The sequence below is a fragment of the Gavialis gangeticus genome, unplaced genomic scaffold (genome assembly GCF_001723915.1).
Source record: "Gavialis gangeticus isolate Ggan-Ray unplaced genomic scaffold, GavGan_comp1, whole genome shotgun sequence".
Classification (NCBI taxonomy): Eukaryota; Metazoa; Chordata; order Crocodylia; family Gavialidae; genus Gavialis; species Gavialis gangeticus.
In genome coordinates, this window is record NW_017729014.1 from 14,298,585 (window position 1) to 14,317,721 (window position 19,137).

The window sequence follows — 19,137 nt, forward strand, 5'->3', positions numbered from 1 at the left end:
ATGGACTGGATCAGAGCCCTGCTCTGTCTAGTCGGGTATCTGGTGTCGAAGAGTGGCCAGTGCTGCAGGGAAGGTGTAGGGGAAGATAGGCTAATCCAGTAGTGAAATGTCTGGTTTGACTTTGCTCTATTCATTGGCTCAGGCCCTTCAAATAAAATGATTTCAGATCTTTTTCTCCCTCTCTCTTTTGGCTTTCAGCTTCTGCTAGTGGCTGTGTCCCACCCAAACCAAATCTTTGAGATGGGGCAGCCAATCACTCCTGCCAGAGATTGGGATGCATGGACTGTGGTTGCTAGGTCCTTGTCCAGAGCTGGTTGTAAGGTCTCAGTTGCAGTCGGTGTAGGAAGAAGCAGAGATGGCCCTGGCATACTCCTTGAGTAGCAGAGGCTTTCTCCACAGGGGACGATTAAAGTCTATGCTGATGTATTCCCATCAGCAGGACTTCTCTCAAAACTGCATGGGAGCAGGTACATGTGTCCCAGCATGGAAGTTGTAATTTCCTCTTTCAGGCCTTCCAGTGGCCTGCTCTGTTGCTTAGGGCATGGGGCTGTGAAGTATGCCGAATGCCTCAGTTTTCCCATCTGCAAAATGGGCATGAGACCCACGCTTAAAGAATGTCGAGACTCCTGGGTAAAAAGTCTCAGCATGTGTGTGGCTGTGTACAGCCCTCCCCTCTGCCCACCACCTCATGGCAGAGGGTGGCTTCCAGACCCTCTTATCTGCAGACAGTCCCTCCCCACCCTGCCTTGCTGCACCAAGTCCTAGCACTTGCGCCGAGTTCCCAAAGGAAATAAGGACAGCCACAGAAGGCGGGTGGGTGACTGACCCCTCCATGGGTGGCGTGGGAGAGAGAACAGGGAGCCGAGAGCGGGATCAGAAATGCCTGTGAGCACAGCGAGAAGGCTGGAGGGATCAGGCCGAGGGTGTTTCGAGTCGTGCTAACGCCTGTGCGCCTCAATCGACATGCTCGCTAGCAAGCTGCCTTCGTTCCAAGCCAGAAGCCTTGAGCAGCTCTTTTGATGAACTGTTCTTATTACTTGTAACTTGGGCAGACCCAGCTCCCTGCCTCCTGCCAGCTCCCTCTTCCTCCAGAGCAATTTTCTTTGCAAGAGAATAAACCGTTGCAAGGGGATCCCGCAACTCACTGGAGAGGGGTCAGGAAACCTGCCTGCAGCGCCCTGGTGCCTGGTAAATCATTCGCATGATGAACTGCCTCTTCCCTTTGCTCCTCTGTACCTGGTTGAGAGCAGTTTCAAACAGGAGGGAGCAGGACATGGGGGGGATACATTTGGCTCCTAACTTACAGATCTGCTCCGTTCCTTTGGCTTCCTCTGTGGGTTGGGGGGATGTGTCAGCAGCTGGATTCTCTCTGATCCAGAAGAGCCTGTGAAATTTTGCCCTCGAGTGGGGAGAGAAACCTGCTTACTGTGGCCAGACACTGTGTTTTTCTTCGGAGGAGCTGGATGATTGAGGGGAGCTGGGTTTTACTGCCAAATGCTCCAAACATTTTGGCCAGCGCTGCTAATGTGAAAAGACTGCCCCTAATAATTTACAGGGATGGGTACTGACCAAACAAGTGCTTTTCCTGGCTTTAAATAGAACATCATCTTTTCTCTCTCTCTCCCTGACCCAGCATCTCGTCCGAGCCTCGAAAGTTCATTTTTCCCCCGGCTTGCAGCTCTCTTCTGCCCATGCTCTCAAGGCTCCTGCCTCACGGCTCCCCTTCCTCTGGAGCACTGAGAGTGCCGTCCCCAGCTGGGGCTTTTGCTGGCTTTAATGTTCCTTCCAAGTCCGTGCAACAAAGTACCGGCTTGTGCAGTGGACAAAATCTCCTGCAGAAATTCGCCGGCTGGAGCCTGGCACCTACATGGCACTGCTTAGGGTCTGACAGTCCTCGACAAGGACTAGATTAAGTTTGTTTTCCCTGCGTACATATCTAGTGCACACAGAGGGGCAGAAAGCAGACAGCCATGGATCTGGTTTCCCCCAAAGTGTCCAGTTGAGTATATCAGCTTCTGCTGGGAACTACAATCCTGCTATTAGTCGTGGGCACGACCAGGGCAGAAGTGACTGATGCTGCCGTCTGTCACTCTGCCAGCTTCATCTGGCTGCGTACAAAGCTTCTTGCCTGAGCAAGGCTCCCACTGGCAAAGCCAGCCATTGAAATGCTGGAAGGCATGTTGGGATACAAAGCTCCCAGTGATACTGGGTGAAACCCAGCCTTTCAGAAACCTGAACTGTAGCCTGATGCAGTGAATAACCGTGAAGCCACAGCTGTCTGAAGGGAGCCATCCACAGCCTAACCATACGGTTTTTGCTGTTGCTGCTGTTGCAGATGAAACTCTCCTAAGTAGCCCAGTTTCTGTCCACTGAAGGGAAAGACACTTCAACTTCTAGTCAGCTATTTGTGAGCCATAAGCTTGGTGCCAGTCAGGCCTTTTTAACTAGGATCGTATGAGGCTGATTTGCCTTCTGAGAAGTTATGGTCTTATGTGGGTATGGACCAAATGAAGAGGGAATTGTTGCTCGCCAAGTCCCAGAATGCTAGCACTTAGTATGTGATTAGTTTAAAACGAACAAGGGAAGGTCCTTGTTTAGACGAGCTGTATTTAACTTGTGGAAATCATTGCCACAGGAGGTGGTGGAGGCAGGTGCAAAAAAAGAGAGAGAGAGAATAAAAAGGACCTGATAAATTCATGGCTGATAAAGTTATTAATGGCTATTGACCAGAATGGTTGGAGATGCTTCTTCTGGCATCTCTAACCCAATACATGGTAGATGTCAGGGAAGGTATTGATCACTCTAGAGGTATCTGGTTTGATGCTCTCCCTGTACAGCATCCACTTGTGCCACTGTTGGAGACAGGACACGGGGAGAGAGAGACCACTGGTCCGAGTCATTTTGGCTCTGGGTATGTTCTTATGGGTGGATTCAGCCTCTGATGCATCCTGCTGTGACAAGTGCAGCACATGCGTATAACGTGAGAGGGTTGCGTTGCATCAGGGAGTGGGAGATGGGATTTCTTTGCCCCTTCCCCCATCCCACCTGTTCCCCTCAGGGTACTACAAAGTCATGTCTGCTCGGGTGGGTTTAACCATGGCTCAGATGCTGGGCACGGGCCTTTGCAGGCAAAAAAGCCAGGTGCCACCCTAGAGAAGCTTGCAGCCTAGATAACAGTAACCCCAAGGGGCCTGGCTGCACCTCGCTCATCTTCCAAGTTAAAGTGCATCTGTCAGGGGTTGGGCTTGATGCTTTCGCTTGCCAGGAGCTTGGATCCTGCCCTGCTTTCACGGTTAGCTCAGGCACTGGGTTACATCTCCCTGGGCATCAACTGCACTCACTCACTCAGTCTGATGGGATTTGGTTCTTCATTTTGGGAACATGTGACCGGCTGCGTAGGAAGAGACCCTTTGTGAAACCAAAGCGTCGTGTAACTGCTTTTTTTTTTTTAAATTATTAGGCAATAGCATTTGAAGAGATGCTTTTAGAAAGGCCTAAATGCAAAGCTGTACTTGAGAGAGTCTTGCCATCCCTCGGCTGCACCCCAGGCAAGTCCTGACTTCTTCAGACTCCCCAGTTGGTGCCTGTCTCCGTCCGGAGTTCTCTAAACATTTACACATCCCGTTTCCCCATATGAGAGGATCCCTTTTTAAGCCGCTCTCCTTTTATCTCCTGCGCCCCAGCTTTTTCCTATGAAGGCATTGTCTCTCAACAACCCTCAAGTGTTTTCTGAGAAGTGGTGGCTTATCTGGAGCTATTCTTCTGCCTTTCCTGCTTATTTGTTTTGCTTGCGGCCTCCTGCTAAATGAAACAAGTGTATTGAAACAGCAGATATCCCAGGAACCTACCCACATTGCTCATACTACACTGCCTCTCTTTCCATGGCAGATCTTTCCTTAGAAGCGATCCTGAACGTTGCAGCTGAGATCCCGTTCCACGTGCATCAGTCTTAGTGAATGCCATGTGAATGGGTGGGGGGTGCTGGACACTTTGTACTTGTACGGCTCTCTTGGGCCAAGAGAGAGTCGTACTGGCTCAAAATCAACCTTGTTGGTCCCCTTTTGCTCAGGGTGGATGTGATCAGGTGGTACAACTTGCAAAGGAGAGAGGGAGATGGGTTTATTTTGGGCAGAGGACCATGCCTGCCTTCAGTCAGTCCCACATACACGTCTTATTGTCTAGTTAACAAAATTAGCTCCCCTGGAGGTTTTCACAAGCCCTGGTTACTCTCCCCCTTGCAGAGCATTTTTGACAGACTTGACAATGATTAACTAGGTCTCAGGCTGCAGGGGAGAGGGGGCGGTGGGCTCTGAGCCTGGCTGGTCGGGTTCTCACACACGGGCCTCCTTTCTCTCCAGGTCAGAGTCTGGAGGTACCTCAAAGGCAAAGATATCGTGACTCATGAGATCCTCTTGGATGGTGGGAACAAAGTGGTGATCGGCGGCTTCGGGGACCCCTTGATCTGCGACAACCAAGTCTCGACAGGGGACACCCGGATTTTCTTTGTCAACCCTGCCCCCCAGTACATGTGGCCGGCGCACAGAAACGAGCTGATGCTGAACTCCAGCCTGATGCGGATTACCCTGCGCAACCTGGAAGAGGTGGAGCACTGCGTGGAAGGTGAGGATGCATGTCTGTCTGCCGCTCGGTCTGTCCGCACGGCTGGTCGCGGGTGAGAGGCCTAACACTGGCTCTGTGGCCACCTCTTATTCTCAGCCTGGCGTGGGGCCGGCCTGTGAAATCTTTTCTGCAAAGCCCCAGGTCCAGCCATGTGGATCAGAGCAGGGGTGGCAGTAACACCTTGACATGATGCTGTTTCGTGAAGTACCTGTGTGCGGATGGGGAACGACTGGGAGAGAGCCCTTCATTCTGGGAGAACTTGGCCGTCCTTCAGGAGGGGCTGGGGGTGCAGGAGCACTGAGATTACTTCTTCCTTTTTTTTGCCTCCATCCCCCCTGCAAGGTGGGCAGGTTTCAGCCCTGCCCAGGACCCCACCTCTGTTTCACCCGCCTCCACAGCCGGTCAGCAAACCTGGGCTTAAAGCATCTCCGAGGCAGAGGTGGATTGGTTTAGGGCTGAAACCCAAGTAAGGGTTTGGGTTGTCCAGGAAGCGGAGTGAAATCCTTGATCTCGGCAGCACCAGCTTGGCCTTGAACCCGCTTGCTGGCTAAATCAGCTTCGCAGACTTACCCAGGGACCTGAAGCAAGCTGGGTTCTTCCTGGCTTTGTGTCCTCATCAGGAAGAAACCTCCCCAGTAGCACTGATCCTAGGAGGGCAAAATTTGGCCTAGCAGCAATAGCCTGATCAGCAGGCACAATATGTGAGCTACAGCTCTCTCTTACTAGAAGGGGGCTTGACTATTCAAAAGTGGAGGGGGCATGTCTTCCAAATGAGAAGGCATCATCCAGGCAGTGTCTCCTCTTCCTGCAGGAGGACCAGACTTCGGGAGGGATATGGGGGCAGGTAGAGGGTCTTGAGACTCTTCTCTAGTCCCGCAGCTGGCATACACTGTGCTACATCCCACTGCCACATGCATCTTCAGAAGATGATGCTCAGGTTCAAGTCCTTCTCACAAAGAGGAGGAGGGACCAGTGTGCTGCTTCTCCAGCGCTTGCCTGTGCTGGCTTGGGGAGCACAGTGGATATTCCCGTGTTTTCCTGGTAAGCTCTTACGCCAGTTGAGCACCTCCTCTCCTTAATGACTGTAATGACTTGACCTGTAGGTTCCCAGGGGACATGCTTTTGGGCTAGGCTTTGCTGTAAGCCTGGAAAGTTTTCCAACTGGAGGCATGTGTCACTCTTCCAGCCAATCTAGGTACCACTGTCAGGGAAATGAGATACCGCTCCTGTCATGGATGTTACAGGGACCGGCAGAGGGGAAGTACTTGTGGAAGTAGCGGACGTGTGACTTTCAGTGCGATTGTTGGTGTCCAGATCCAGAACTGAGTCTGTCTTTGGCAGCTGGAATGGCAGAGACCCAGTCTTTCTCTCCCCTCTGCTCCCTGGCCCCCGTTACCCAAGGACATTGAAAATTCGCTTCTGGAAAATCCTATTTGCCGTGCTCTTCATTCGCTGTGTTAATGAGTATGCTAATGTGGATGGATGGGGAAGTACATTGAACCAGAGCCTCTCTGATGAGAGCTGGCGGCTACAGATGTTGTCGAAGGAGCAGATGAGTAAACAGGGGAAGGAACGCAGGGATTCTGCAGCAACCAACAAATAAACACATAGCTCGGCTCCTTCCTCTGTCCTGGGTGTATGAGGAAAGGGCATAACCCCTTCCTGCAGCTGCAGGGTGAATGAGCAAGTTCCCAGCTCTGGGGGCAGCGGATGTGCTTAATGCAGCAGAGTGGCTCTCAAGCCCAGCGCTGCCACGCTAGAGGTTTTTTGCAGAGGGGGAGTAAGGTGGAGGATAAGACTGTTGTGCTGTATGTCTTTTGGACTGACCTTTCTGGTAGTACTATACACCTCATGCCTTTTATACAGAGTGCATGCTCTCTCTGCTAAAAATCACCATGCTCCTCCATGCTTTTAGAGTCTCAACTGCAGTTTCAAACTCAGCGGACACTTGGGAGAGTCTTTCCTTTCTCACCCTTTGCAGTCCTGGTTGGCTTAACCCATTAGGATACACCTGCACTGCAACCATTGCTGGGACTGTGTTAAAAGGAGACACACATGAGCCAGCTTTAAAGCCAGCTCACCTGGTGCTGCTAGGAGCAGTAGCAGTGGCACCTGAGCAGAGCTCAACCCTGGCTGGAAAACCTGCACTGCTAGTGGGAGCCAAGCCAGATGTTGAAAGGTGGCCCAGGTGTGTCTACAGGAGCTGCAGAGGTCTGTTAAGAGCCTGAGCTCCTAGACAAGTTACTACTGGCTAAACAGGGGTGGGGACTTCCAGGATGTGAGTCTTTTGTGCATGCTTTTACCCTGAGGTGTAAACTAAAAGCTAGATTACCCTGCAGTGAAAGTGGGGTAAGCTTCCCTAGGCTAGGTTTCATTTGCTGTGGGGTAAGCACATGCACACAGGCAGCTCCCAGGCTCGTGTCCCCTGGGGTAACTTGTCCAGGTGCCTGTGCTCCTAGTCTCCCCTGCTTCCCCGCGAGGGAGCGCAGAGGGAATGTGGAGGATAAATATTTGGCCCTTGGGGAAAAAAATGTGTCATGTTCGGACCGCAGACTTGGTCTGTTTTCCCCCCCCCACCCCTTCCCACCTGCTAGGACCCTGCTCCGTGTTGGCTCAGCTCTCTCCCCTCCAAATGGTTGAACCTGCAGAGCCACTGGTGTTTGGGACCCTTCCTCCTAATCACTGCTAACTGTTTTGGAAGGGAGGTTGTGCCTCCGGTCTGTCAGAGCAGGAGGAGATCTCGTGCAGGGAGGCAGGTGCGTGGGTCGGGTCTTGCACGCTCCTTCGCAGCATCTGCTCTTTCCCATGGTTGGAGGTGGAGCTCTGAAACAGCTGGACCATGGCTCTGACCCAGAGCCTGCCCCTGCAGCGTGGTGCATGATACTCTTCCCAGATGCTGTGGGGAATGAAGGGATGGGGAGCGTGGGAGGCATTTTGCTGCTTTGTGCCAGAAGTCCCAAGCAAGATTTAACGGAGACTCTTTTGTGCTGGCACAGCCCGTTCTGCCTCGAGGAGACCGGCAGGACTCAGTCCAGTCGGGCGGGATCAGTCTGACCTCAAGCTCAGGTCAGGATGCAGTGGTTTCCTCTGATGCCAGGCCCCAGTTAGCAAGTAGGCTAGGGGGCTGGAAGTGGGTAACTTGAGGCCGAACTGCACCTTAGCACAGCCAGGCCCTGGTCTTGATCGCTCAGCCAACAAGCGACTAGACCCCAGGCTGAGCCAAGCTGCTGCAGCACGGGCGTTAAATGTTCTTTCCTGCTCATGTGGCGAGAGCCAAACACCGTCCCACACGCACGGCCCCCTGGCCGAAGACCCATCCCCTGGGCTCGCTTAGCCTCCGCTTGCTTCCTCTCGTCTCCTGGAGCCTGCCACCACAATGGCATGTGTGGGCTTTTGTTGCCGTGCCAGCTGTGCCCACACATTGTCCTTTCTCTAGCATGCATCTAACTCCGTGGTGGCAAAACAATTAAGCCCTTTGTGCGACTCCCAGCCCCTCGCTTCCCCCGACCCTTCAGTATCTGGTGTAAGGCCGCAGCCCCGCAGCAAAAGGCAAAGGGCGATCCTGTTTGACTTGCACGGCCTCCTTCCTCTGCCAAGAGACACTGGTGTCCTGTGTCCAGTTGCTGAGCTGGCCTGGGGGGGAGAAGGTCAGGAGACGGGCACTTGTGTGGTCAGCGGGGATCTGTTCTAGCCCAGTCCTGTTTTCTCACGTGGTCGTTCCCGCGGCGGTGGCGATAGAGCTGTTGTCTCTCATGTAGCCATACCCTGCAAACGTATGTAGGGCTATGCAGCGGGTACCCACATACTCGATATGCACCCAGCTGTGAGACAGTGCCTCAGTGTACCCATATCTAGATGTGCTGCATGGACCACATGCTTAGCAGCGTTGAAGCTTAAGCCTTTTTTCGCTCGCTGTCTCTCCTCAGTTCATACCCAGGTTGGAGCTCTGGGTAATATTAGTTACTAAGCTTTTCCTCACATCAGGTAGCAACTGCATCTTTCTTGGGCTCCAGCTTTGTGCAAAGTTAATTTGTTAAACAGCTCGTTTCCATTAACTAACTAAGAGCCTCTTCCCAATAGCTCACAGGGGAGCTGTTTGTTAACTGAGATACAGCCACTGTAAATGTTGCAGGAACCGAGGGTGTGGGGTGGGTTGGAGAGAGTAAAGTAGGGCTGGGGGGTAGGTGACAGAGAGCATTTCTGGACCGGGTGGGACTGAGTCCATGTGGGGTGCTGGGAAAGAACCAAGCCCAGGTGACCCACAGCAAATTAAAATTTCAATCAAAGAAGTCAAAACTGTCTACACCAAGCTCAGAAGAGCATGATGACTCTTCAGTCTCTCATCTTTGCATTCAGCCAACTCAATACCACTAGGCACCTTCCCTTTCTTAATGCGCAGGGCCAGGACATCTCCTCCAACTGCATCTCTTCACCTTCCTTCAGCTGGGTGACTTGGGTTTCCAATGTGGGGCGAGGAGGATATTGGACATGCTGTACAGTGACAAGAGTTTCTCAGCAGGCCTAGGGCTAACTGGTCTGGGGGAAATGAGATTTTTGTCCAAAGCTCTGCCTTAAAGCTGAAGTCTTTTTTGGAGCCTGAAAGAGGTTCCTTTTGATGTGCCCAGTAGGCACCCAGTCCGTTTTAGGAATGCCAACAAAGGGTCTCTTGAACCCATACAGAGCTGATGCCCATTTTCTGCAGCATGAGTGGAGTCCAGGAGGCTTTGGTATCAGACTTGCAGCATAGGTGGAGTCTTTCGTGAGCCTAGAAGATGGCTCGAAGTTGAGCTGTCTGTCTGGGAGACCATTCTTGTTTTGCAGCAACTTCTCGGCATTTTGAAATTAGTTTTCATTCCTTTGTGGGATGAAAGCAAAAATCCTTTGAACGATTTGGGGAAAGAGACTGATCAAAACCATGTTTTTCACCTAAAAAAAAAACCTGAGCTTTTTCATAGAGGTCCCAAGCTTTCTGGGGCACCCAATAAAGCCTGCCAAGTAGAGCCTTCATCAGAACCAACCCATCTACACTTGTTTTTGGCCTAGATGAAAACAACCTATTTCTGTGAAAATGTATTCAGTCCAAAATGTCCCCCTTTGGCTCTGTTTTAAACATTTGCACTCTACAGATTAGCATTTCAGAACCTCATCTGAGGCTAGGGTGCTGGATCATGGCTTTAAGGAGCTTGGACTTGTGAGCCCGGTGCACGACAAATGTGGTGAGTGGGTCATTGCATGGCAGGATATTGCCTCCCCAAAAGGGAGCTTATGGCACATAAGCCAGCTTGTCTGGCTATTCATGCACAGTGTCTACACAATGACTTCTAAGCTGAGTGTGTTTTCTCTTTCCTTCAAGACATCTGAATGAGCTGCCCTTGGGGAACAGATTGTCTGATAAGCCCAGGGCTTCCCTGCATCTGTTTGTTTGAACTCTGGGGCTGGGCGGGTGGAAGTTGGGCTTTTGGGCGTGTTGAGTTTTCTAAGGGCAAACTCAGCAGAGCTCTCTCAAGCAAGGAGTGATACTGTATTTTCTCTTTTCCTCCCCCTTTCCTTCCTGCAAGTTCAACAGCTGATTACTCCCCAGAAGATCTTTCCCTTCAGAGGTCTCATGCTTTGAATCGATCGTGGCTGAAGTTTAAGGAAATCCTGATTTTTGCAGGTGGTCTGCGCAGGGGCTGCATGCTGGCTCCACACACATAGCTCAGGGTAGAAGGAACATCCGATTAAAACACCGTGCGGCCCTGGCTAATGAGAATCTAGTTCTGCTATTAAAAATTGCCTTGCTAGTGGCGTGATTTGCATTAATTCTGGTGCCGTTGCTGGAGCTCAGATTGCTCTGCTAGAAATGTGGACCTTGAACCCTCCCCGAGACGAGTTCCCTACATTGGCTCTGCAGGTACGGTACATAATTAAACCTGATGGCACTGGATATGATAGACACACACCATTCAACAAAAGGTCCCCGCTGGCTGGCTTCAAACCTCCCCATCACAGAGCCGCTAGCCCAACACCAACGTGAAACTTCTTGCTTCATGCTAAAAATAGATGCTGTTTCACCTCTAATTTTCCAGAGGGCTTGAGAGGAGGGAGCCAGTCTGTGGAGTTTCATTAATCCTTTCCATCAAGGATGGGTCTGCACCAAAATGGCCCTGTCAAAGACCCAGAGAGATGAAATCACCCTGAATGGGTGACCACACTGAAGTCGATGGGATTTTTGTCCCTGCAACCTGTTCTTTTCTGAGATTTTTCAGTAGTGAGAAGCATGAAACCTTAGTGCTGGTCTGTGGCTACCATTAAACCTCCTAGATTGATTCAAACCAGCAACAGATCCACGTGGAAGTTGCACCTCTGCCGTAGGTCTGGTTCAGTGGTCTCGCAGAACATGAAGACGGCGAAGAGGGGCCCAGTGTACAGCTGCCTGCTTTGTTTCACGAATGGCTGCCCCATGTCCATCACTTCTTGGAGAGCTCCTTTGCAAAGCTAGCCAGGCTGAGGAGTGTTTTGAGGATGAGATGTATTGAGGAGACCCTCAAGCCTTTTGAGGCCTTCAGAGTGTCATTCTTCTCTTAGCAGATAATGGTCCACAGACACCCTCCCCTTTGCTGTGATGCAACATCCCCATGGCACCTGGAGTTGCTTCCCCATGTTGCTCACACAGGGAAAGTCAAAGGCAAGTCCTGGATGTCTCCATCGTCCTCTGCCTATAGATTGAATCACACTGGCCCCTTGCGTTCATCGTCTCATCTCCCGTCTTCAACCCCCAGCGGTTTCTTTTGCCCTGCACAAGCTTTCCACCTTGGGCATTTAGGCACCAAGGTGACTTTGGACCCCTCCTGCACGTTGTGTAGAGGGGGGTGTGCAGGAGCAGGGCGCAGGAGGGATGATGTGTGATGGAGCTGGGAGCAAGCATCCTCACTGCAGGGCATTAACACCCACATGCTGGTAAAGCAGAGGCTGTCTGCCCTCGGCTGCTGCTAAAGGAGGGGCACCAGGTATCTGCAGCTGGTTAAGGACCAATCTGGGGTCACCTCTTCGAGAGCAAACTCCAGGCCCTTGCAAACCTCCTGGTCTCTGGGACAGGGCAGGGAAGGTTTCTGGTTGACTTGAGAGCTGCTCTGTTTGAAGCTGGATTGCTTTGAAAGCATCTCTTCCAGCCGCATTGTGCGCCGCTCTTTTTGTCTTTTCCTGTTCACTTTTATTCCTTCCTCTCTCTTTTTCTCCCGTCTCCCCCTCGCCGTAGGACTGAGGCGTTTTGTTCTTGTAAACCAGCCCGTGCAAAATCTCCTTTTCAGGCCCCTTGCAGCGCTTCTAAGGAGCGCACAGTGGCCTGCTCCGAGCAAGGAAATTGCTGGCATGGGGCTCGCACTAGGTGCATTCGGGCTGTGGCCATTTCCCATGATCTAGTCTCTTTGCAGAATTTCTCCATCTCTGGAACTATTCCTCTCTTCTAATCCCTCCCTGGCCTTGCATTGTGTGCGGGGGGCATGGAGGAGGGGGCTGAAAGGGCTTGTGTGCATTTTTCTTCCAGGGTTCCCCCCTCCTCCCCTCTTTCTTGGCTCTGGTTTGGGGGGAAGATAATGAGAACAGCCTCCACACCTCCGCCTTGGGAGGGTGAGAAAGTTAGCCAGCAGCTGGGAAAGGGCAATAAACGGTGTGAGAGAGACTTCCACTGTGAAATCCTGGGGGCACCTTCCTGGGTTTTGCTTCTGAGGGCTGGAGATGCAGAGATGAAGCAAGGGCCTCCACAGCTCAGCAGTTTGTCAGGGGGCAGAGGGTGAGAGGGCTCCAGGAGAGGGGAGGAAGGGCCTCATCTACGGGACAAGCCTTTATCCTTCGTCTCCCATGCTGACCATGGATAAGATGCACCCTGGGCAGCTAAATACCAAACCCTGCCTCGTAGACTGCCAAAATACTAGGTCCTCCAGAGCTGTTTGCTAGCACGAGGATCTGCCTGTAGACTCGGTTGTACAGTGCAGGACAATGGGCTGAGCAAGGACTGTAGGTCAGGGGGCCTGTGTGACACTCACTGCAGTAGGCAAATAGTAGATCTAAGATTCTCAGCCAGGGTGCCGGGGCACCCTGGGGTGCCCCCAGAAACTTTGAAGTGTGCCTGGAGGTGTGAGGAGGTAAGCAGATAAGCCAGGCTCAGGCTTATCTCTGCCTGGACGATCCCCAACCCCTGCTGCCCAGTCCCTGTGTAAGGAGGTAAACACTGTAATATATAAACTAGCTTTTGAAATGGGGTACCGCTCGATGCACAAAAGTTACGGAGTGGGGCCTCAAGTCCGGAGAGGTTGAGAACCATTGCTGTATGGGGCCGAGTGAGATAAATGGGCTCTGTTCCTCAGTTTAAACCCTTTCTATTTGATCTTGAGATCACTGTCTGTCCCCTAATATTAGCTGGCCCTAGGGAGCAGTTCAGAGTCTGCTGCTGCTGCCAGCTAGAGTCCCTCCTTACTGCTGGAGCCGAAAAGGTTTGTGGGTTTAGCACTGAGGGTCCCACTCAGGCCTAGGGGCTCAGCTACACTCGCTCGCTGGGTATAAATGCAGAGTATCCCATGGGCTCATGGCAGCAGCTTGAAGCTTTAAGTTACGTAGCAAATTCCAGAGGAATTTTAATCTTGCGTGGGAGGCCCCTGGGCTGGGAAGAGTCTTTCAACCTTTCCTCCCTCCCCAAGTCCCCGTCCTCTCCTAAGGGTCTGCAGAGCCCTGCTCACTTCTACGTGGGATCAGCTCCTCCAGGCCATGGTCACCCAGATGCTTCATCAGGCCAGTTGTCATCTCCACCGTCTGATCTACCAAAGCTCCTGTGGACGTGGAGTCGCAAGAAGGGGAATCACACAGGTGGTGGTGGATTTTTATGGCCTAGGAGGCGACAGAAGTTCTCTCAAAGCACAACTTCCACATCGTTTGTTTGAGCCCCGCAGAAACCCCATGTCAGGGCAGAGCTGCTCTCCCAGGAGATGGGGTGAGTGGCTCTGGAGAGCCGCCTTCTAGCTTCCTGCCATGCAGACATCTCTACTTATTTTGGCAATGCTGGCTTAAATTCCCTCCCCACTGCTGTTAATCATTAATCCTTGACCTCTGACAATCCCAATGCCAATGGATTTAGGAGTCTGGTATCTCTCTGTCTCCTGGGAAGAGTTGGCTTTGGAGAATTGCACTTGCATCAGGAATCCATTAAGCTGATGGTGTCTTGCCCTTGTTATGGTGGGGCACCTGTGTCTGGAGGTTGTATTGGCTCCTTGTAGTATCTGATGCTCTGAAATAATGGTGAGCCTTGTAATATACTGGCAATGCATACCGCATGTCCCTCTCCTAGCCAGCTCAACTGGTGACAGTCAGGGCTTTGGATGCTGAAGGCTCAGTTCTTGCAGAAACCAGACTACATCTGGTTTCTGAGTCTGCACAATGGGTGTCATTACTGCTCTGAATTCCCACCAAGGGCACTAGCATCCTGTAATTCCCCTGCCACCCTTCCCTGTTGCATCCCCAGCCCTGTCTACCTGGTGTCTAGTCTCATAACACAAGAGCATATTTGGCTACTTAAATGTTCGGTGCTTGCAACTGTGAAGTAAAGGCTTTGGCAGGAACACTTGCAAAATGCAGCCATGCACCCGAGGATATAAATTTAGATTCTTCTAAATGTGTAATAAATTTGCAGCCCCGTAGGACTACTTTGCTATTACTGCACAGTCACTTGCTGCTTACTGGCAACCCAGGTCATTTGGGCTGACACGCAGGCTCTGGCTGCTTGAATGAAGAAAGACTGTCTCGTGTGCAAGGGGGGTGCTGCAGTCTGACCCCACCCTGACAACGGCAGGGGGGTGTGGGAAGACCAGGGCAGCAGAAACGATGAGAGTTGGGGATTTTTCACTTGTTGCTCAGACCAACTCGTTTGCTTTTCTGGCAATTACAAAGGTAAAGAAGACATAGGTCAGTCAGCTGGGAACTGGAGGAGCCAAGAGAGAGAGAGTCTCCCTGCAGCAGAGCCAGCTTTAAGGGTGGGTGCTGTGGTCAAGGGGGTGCCACATGCGCGTGCACACACACGTACACGTGAGCTGCCGAGCCCGTCTCCCACCTCCAGCTGCTGCTCGGGTGGAGTCAGGCCAGGCAGTGCTGGTGGGGTGGCTCCTGCTCCAATCCTCCTGCCTTGCCCCAGCACAGCAGCTGCAGTGCCTGCCCACCGGGCTGCCTGGGGCACCATGCCGCTCCACCTCCCTGCCAGACTGCGCCCCTGCCCGCCCGCCTGCCTCTGCCTGCAGCAGCACTGCCGACTTGGTGGGGTGCCAAAATACAAGTCTGCCCAGGGTGCCATTTCCCCTAAAGCCGGCTTTGTGCTGCAGCGTCAGGGTTAATCAGGCTGGAGGGATCTTGCAGGCCCTCTGGAGAGCCCGCAGCAGTATCCCATCTGAGACCACAGTGCCTGGCCTTAGGTTCAAGACGATCTGGTTGGAGTTTCTCTGCCCACCAGCTCCTCTATCAGAGCTGTGCAGTGCTTACAGGAACTCCAGGAGCCAGCTGGGACTTGCCTCTTGCTAATCCTGCCGCTGAAGTGTGGCTTTGGTGTATTTATCTGATTAAACGCTCTGCCAACATCCCACATTCCTGCAAGGTGACTTCCCAGGAGCCCTTTGGTATGATGGTGTGCATCAGGAGCGGAGGTGGCAGTATGAACCTGGCCATGGCCTGTGATGGCATGGTGGCCGTCCTCTGTTTGGGAGAAGCAGGACCCTGATCGTGGGGCGCTCTGGTAGGGGAGGGAGCGTACAGGAGGCAGCTGTGGAAGCTGCTGATGCTGTAGGAAAGCTCGCAGGGGCACGTTTTTGCCAACCTGCTTCTCCTTTTGCATTTTCAGCTCCACTGAACCACTGCCTGTGATTAGGGAGGAAATAGGGTTCCAGCCACTTCCATCATTTATATGCAACTGGATTAATTCGAGCAGGGCTCCCAACAAGCGGCAAAGTGAATAACAATTTGTGAAGTTCAAACCACCTGGGTTTTTTTTGTTTTTGTTTTTGCTTCTAGTTTCTACTTTTCCAGCTTTTTCTGTCACCGCTGTCTCTTTGTCTCTCCTTTAACCCTAAACCTTGAAACCTGGGCTGGGCTGGGTTACTTATCGATCCTGCCTGGCTAGGGGTAAAGGCACAGGACTGGGGCTCAGGGTTCTCTGTTCAGTCCCTAGTTTTGCTCCAGGTTCAATGTGACCAAGACAAAGCATTGGACTGCTTTGTGCCTCAGCTAACCCATCTGTAAAACTACCAGGATAATCATTCCTTCTCCCACCCTCGCTCTGCTCTTTGAGGCAATAGACTGTCTCCTCATCCATGTACAACAGTGTTTCTCAACCTTTTAAGTAGCAAGTACCCCTTAACTGCTGAAAATGTTAATAAGTACCCCAACACTCAGTTTTCCAGGGGATTTTATATTTACAGACTAATGTGTGATATATGTTGGAAGAAGGCCTGTGCATCTAAGGCCATGATAAGATAGATGTCATATCTGGTGTGGGTAGGGTTGCCACCTTTTACACCAGGGGTGCACAACTCAAGTATGTACCTGGGCTAGAGGTGGTGTTGCTCAAAGCAACATCACTAGGAGGACTAGGATGTTGCTCAAAGCAACTTGCTAGGAGGGCTGAATGCCAAATTATTACTGGGGAATTTTAATGTGTGGCACACCAAATTTTTTGCCATAGTTTTGAGAGGAAAAGAGGCCAAGAGAGAGAGTGTTGGGGTACCCGCGGACCCCCTGCCTGTGTCTCACGTACCCCCAGGGGTACTCGTACCACAGGCCGAGAAACTACGATGTACAATACCCAGCACACTGGGACTCTGTTCTCAGTTGAAGCCTCTTGGTGTCCCTGCAGTATTCAGGACTCTTTGCACGCAGCTCTAAGAAGCATGGCCCTTTCGGATAACATTAAGCTGAAGACCTGAGCATGGGAGTTAAAGACCTGCAGCAGCCTTGAGCAGAGGATGCTAACCTTGGCATCTTGGTCAACTCCCAGCTCCACAAACTCCCTTCTGCCTCTCTCTGCTTTCAGTTTGACACACAATGGGAAAGCAGTTTGCTTTGGTCCCTGTATGTACTGCTGTGCCGTGTTGCTATGCATGCATCAGCAGCTGCTTTGTCCCATCCCAGGGGTGCCTGGTTCTCAGAAACACAGGAAGGTTATTCTTACGTGTTGCTTAGAAGTCAGTTGGTAGCATGCTTTTGGGATGCCATTGGGGGAAGCCGGCTGTGGCTCCTTCAGACAACTTACAGCTTCTGCATGGGGGAATGAGTGACCCAACTGCTGCCCTCTACATCTGTTCCTCCAGCTTTGACTCTGAACTATTAATTGTCCTGTGGCCATGCGCGGGAGCCCCCGGTCCTGAATGGGGATCCTACAATGCGAGGCACTGCACAAGAAAGACGGCCCCCTGCCCTTAGGAGCTTATAGTCTGAGCGGTTGCACGTGGCTTGTGGCCCAGCGTGGAAGCTTCTCGAGTCCATACCACCGTCTTGCCTAAAAAATAGAATTAGAGGGAAGACTTTGTCAAAGTCTCCAGCATTGGAGGTCATGCTGGAGAGAAAAAACACAGGTCAGTCCCAGATGCAAACATCCTCCAACTATTGTACCTCCTTGGCTCAGAGATGATAGATACACCTTGACATCCTTCCATCCCCCAACTCAATCTCCCCTCACCAACCACAGCACTGAAGGTTGGAAAGAAATACCGCATTCCCATAGGACGCTGTGTCACGTCAATGGGCCGTAAGTGCATTTTCCAGCTAATATTAGCCCATCGCTCTCTGTCTTGCAGGGATGCTAATTAGCTTAAGTGAAACAGAGGACTGGCTGTGCCTCTGTGTCTTTGATTTGTGACTGATATTCAATTAAAAGGGGAAAAAGAAAGCTTTTGCTGAGCTCTGCAGTTCTGGGTGCATTGCTCCTCTTTCAGTAAATAATGTTGTCTGGTCTTCCTTCATTGGGCTCTCAGCTGGTTTGGGGCCACTTAAGGCTGTCCAAACAAGTAGAAACACCTGGAAAATCCTCCCAACACAACCTTCAAGAAGAATAAACACAGGAGGTGGTTTTGGAAGGCAAGAGGAAGTGTGGAGACTAGAAAGTATTTGGAGAGCAGAGTGCAACTGCATCTTCCATCTAGGGCTTCCAAGGCATTCAAACGTGAATCTTGCATTTCCTCCCTGTGAGGACTTTTTATGGATTAGGACAGATCTGGAAAAGGGGCAGGCACATGGGACATATGGCGAATCTGGAACAAAGTGCAGGTGCCCCGCATCGCAACTCGCCATCCTCATTGCTGTAGCAGTAGCGGGAACATATGGGTGTACGATAGCTACACACAAGTGTCCTCTGTCTGAACAGCTGGGGCGGGGGATTGGTGGCTGATGCCAGACTGCTGACGCTCTTGCAATGGCTGTCCCTTGAAAGGGAAACGATTCTGCAGATTGCAGAAGCTATAGATGGGAGACGACCCATTGACTATCAAATAGTTGGAGCTTTGGGGGCCCGTAGAGGATTGTCATCTCCTGAGATACTTTAGAGCAATGGGAAGCTGCTGGGGTGTGGGCAGACTCATTCGCCTCTTCCTTGTTAGAGATGGGCCGCAACCCCTCTGCATGGCGGTTTCTCTCGCTGCTGGCTGTGCTGCTTCTGTAGGCAGCCAGGCTTGCTAAGCCCTCCCAGGAAATGGGAACATCTTGTATTTGGGACTTTTCTTTTGTTTCCAACCTCATGGCCTGTTTGGCCTGGACGCAACGGGTCTCTCACCTCCCTTCTTCCTGAGCAAAGCGCTGCCTGGATGAAAGCGTGTGGGTTCACTCACCAGATGTATCCTGGACTTCAAACTTTGGATTGGTGCTTCTGGCACCCCAAATCCTTGTACTTCTGCTGGTGTGTGGTGAGCAGGGAAATCAGTGGGAGGTAGACAAAAGGCCTCTTTGACATCTGTCACCAGAGAAAAATATGAGTTTTGGCCAGAGCTAGAATTCCTCTTATTCATCTTGCTATTCCCTTCATCCTTGTTCCTTTAATGCTCCCTGGCTTTAGCAGAGGTGTTGGTTCCTCTGGGATCAACAGTCCCCTGCAAACACTGAGTGCTAGGAAGGTTTCAGTGGTTTACATAGACCACTTGCAAGGTAAAGGCAAACTGGCAATTATAGCCATACAGTGGGGAGTAAGTGGCAGGCTGCGCGGCTATGGCTAGTTCAGAAATGGCAGGGAGATGGTTGAATTGGGACCTGAGCTGCAGAGGGTGGGAATGGCTGTGGGGTTTTTCCTTTGCTGGTTGTACCTGCGTCTGTAGGAGCTGCCTAAAATAAACCGTTGATGGAGAATACGTGTTTGTTTGCAGGATAGGCTGACACGTTAGGTCAGGGGTGCTCGACCCCTGGTCCATAGAGCCATGGCACCTGACTCACTGGGAAATTTGGTGGTGGGGAGCAGTGGCAATTTAATACTGCCGCCTCCAAAGTTGTATGCCCCGTGCAGCCAGATCGGGGTTGAGTCAT

General features: G+C 51.8%; 1 protein-coding gene across 1 annotated transcript in view; it reads left to right on the forward strand.

Moving 5' to 3' along the window:
* Nucleotides 1–19,137, forward strand: part of AGRN (agrin) — a 227,260-nt gene that overhangs the window by 7,196 nt on the left and 200,927 nt on the right. The window contains exon 3 of the mRNA XM_019511804.1: nucleotides 4,357–4,620. Within this exon, the coding sequence (XP_019367349.1) occupies nucleotides 4,527–4,620 (94 nt within the window). The 5' untranslated portion in view covers nucleotides 4,357–4,526. The remainder of the gene's footprint in view (nucleotides 1–4,356; nucleotides 4,621–19,137) is intronic.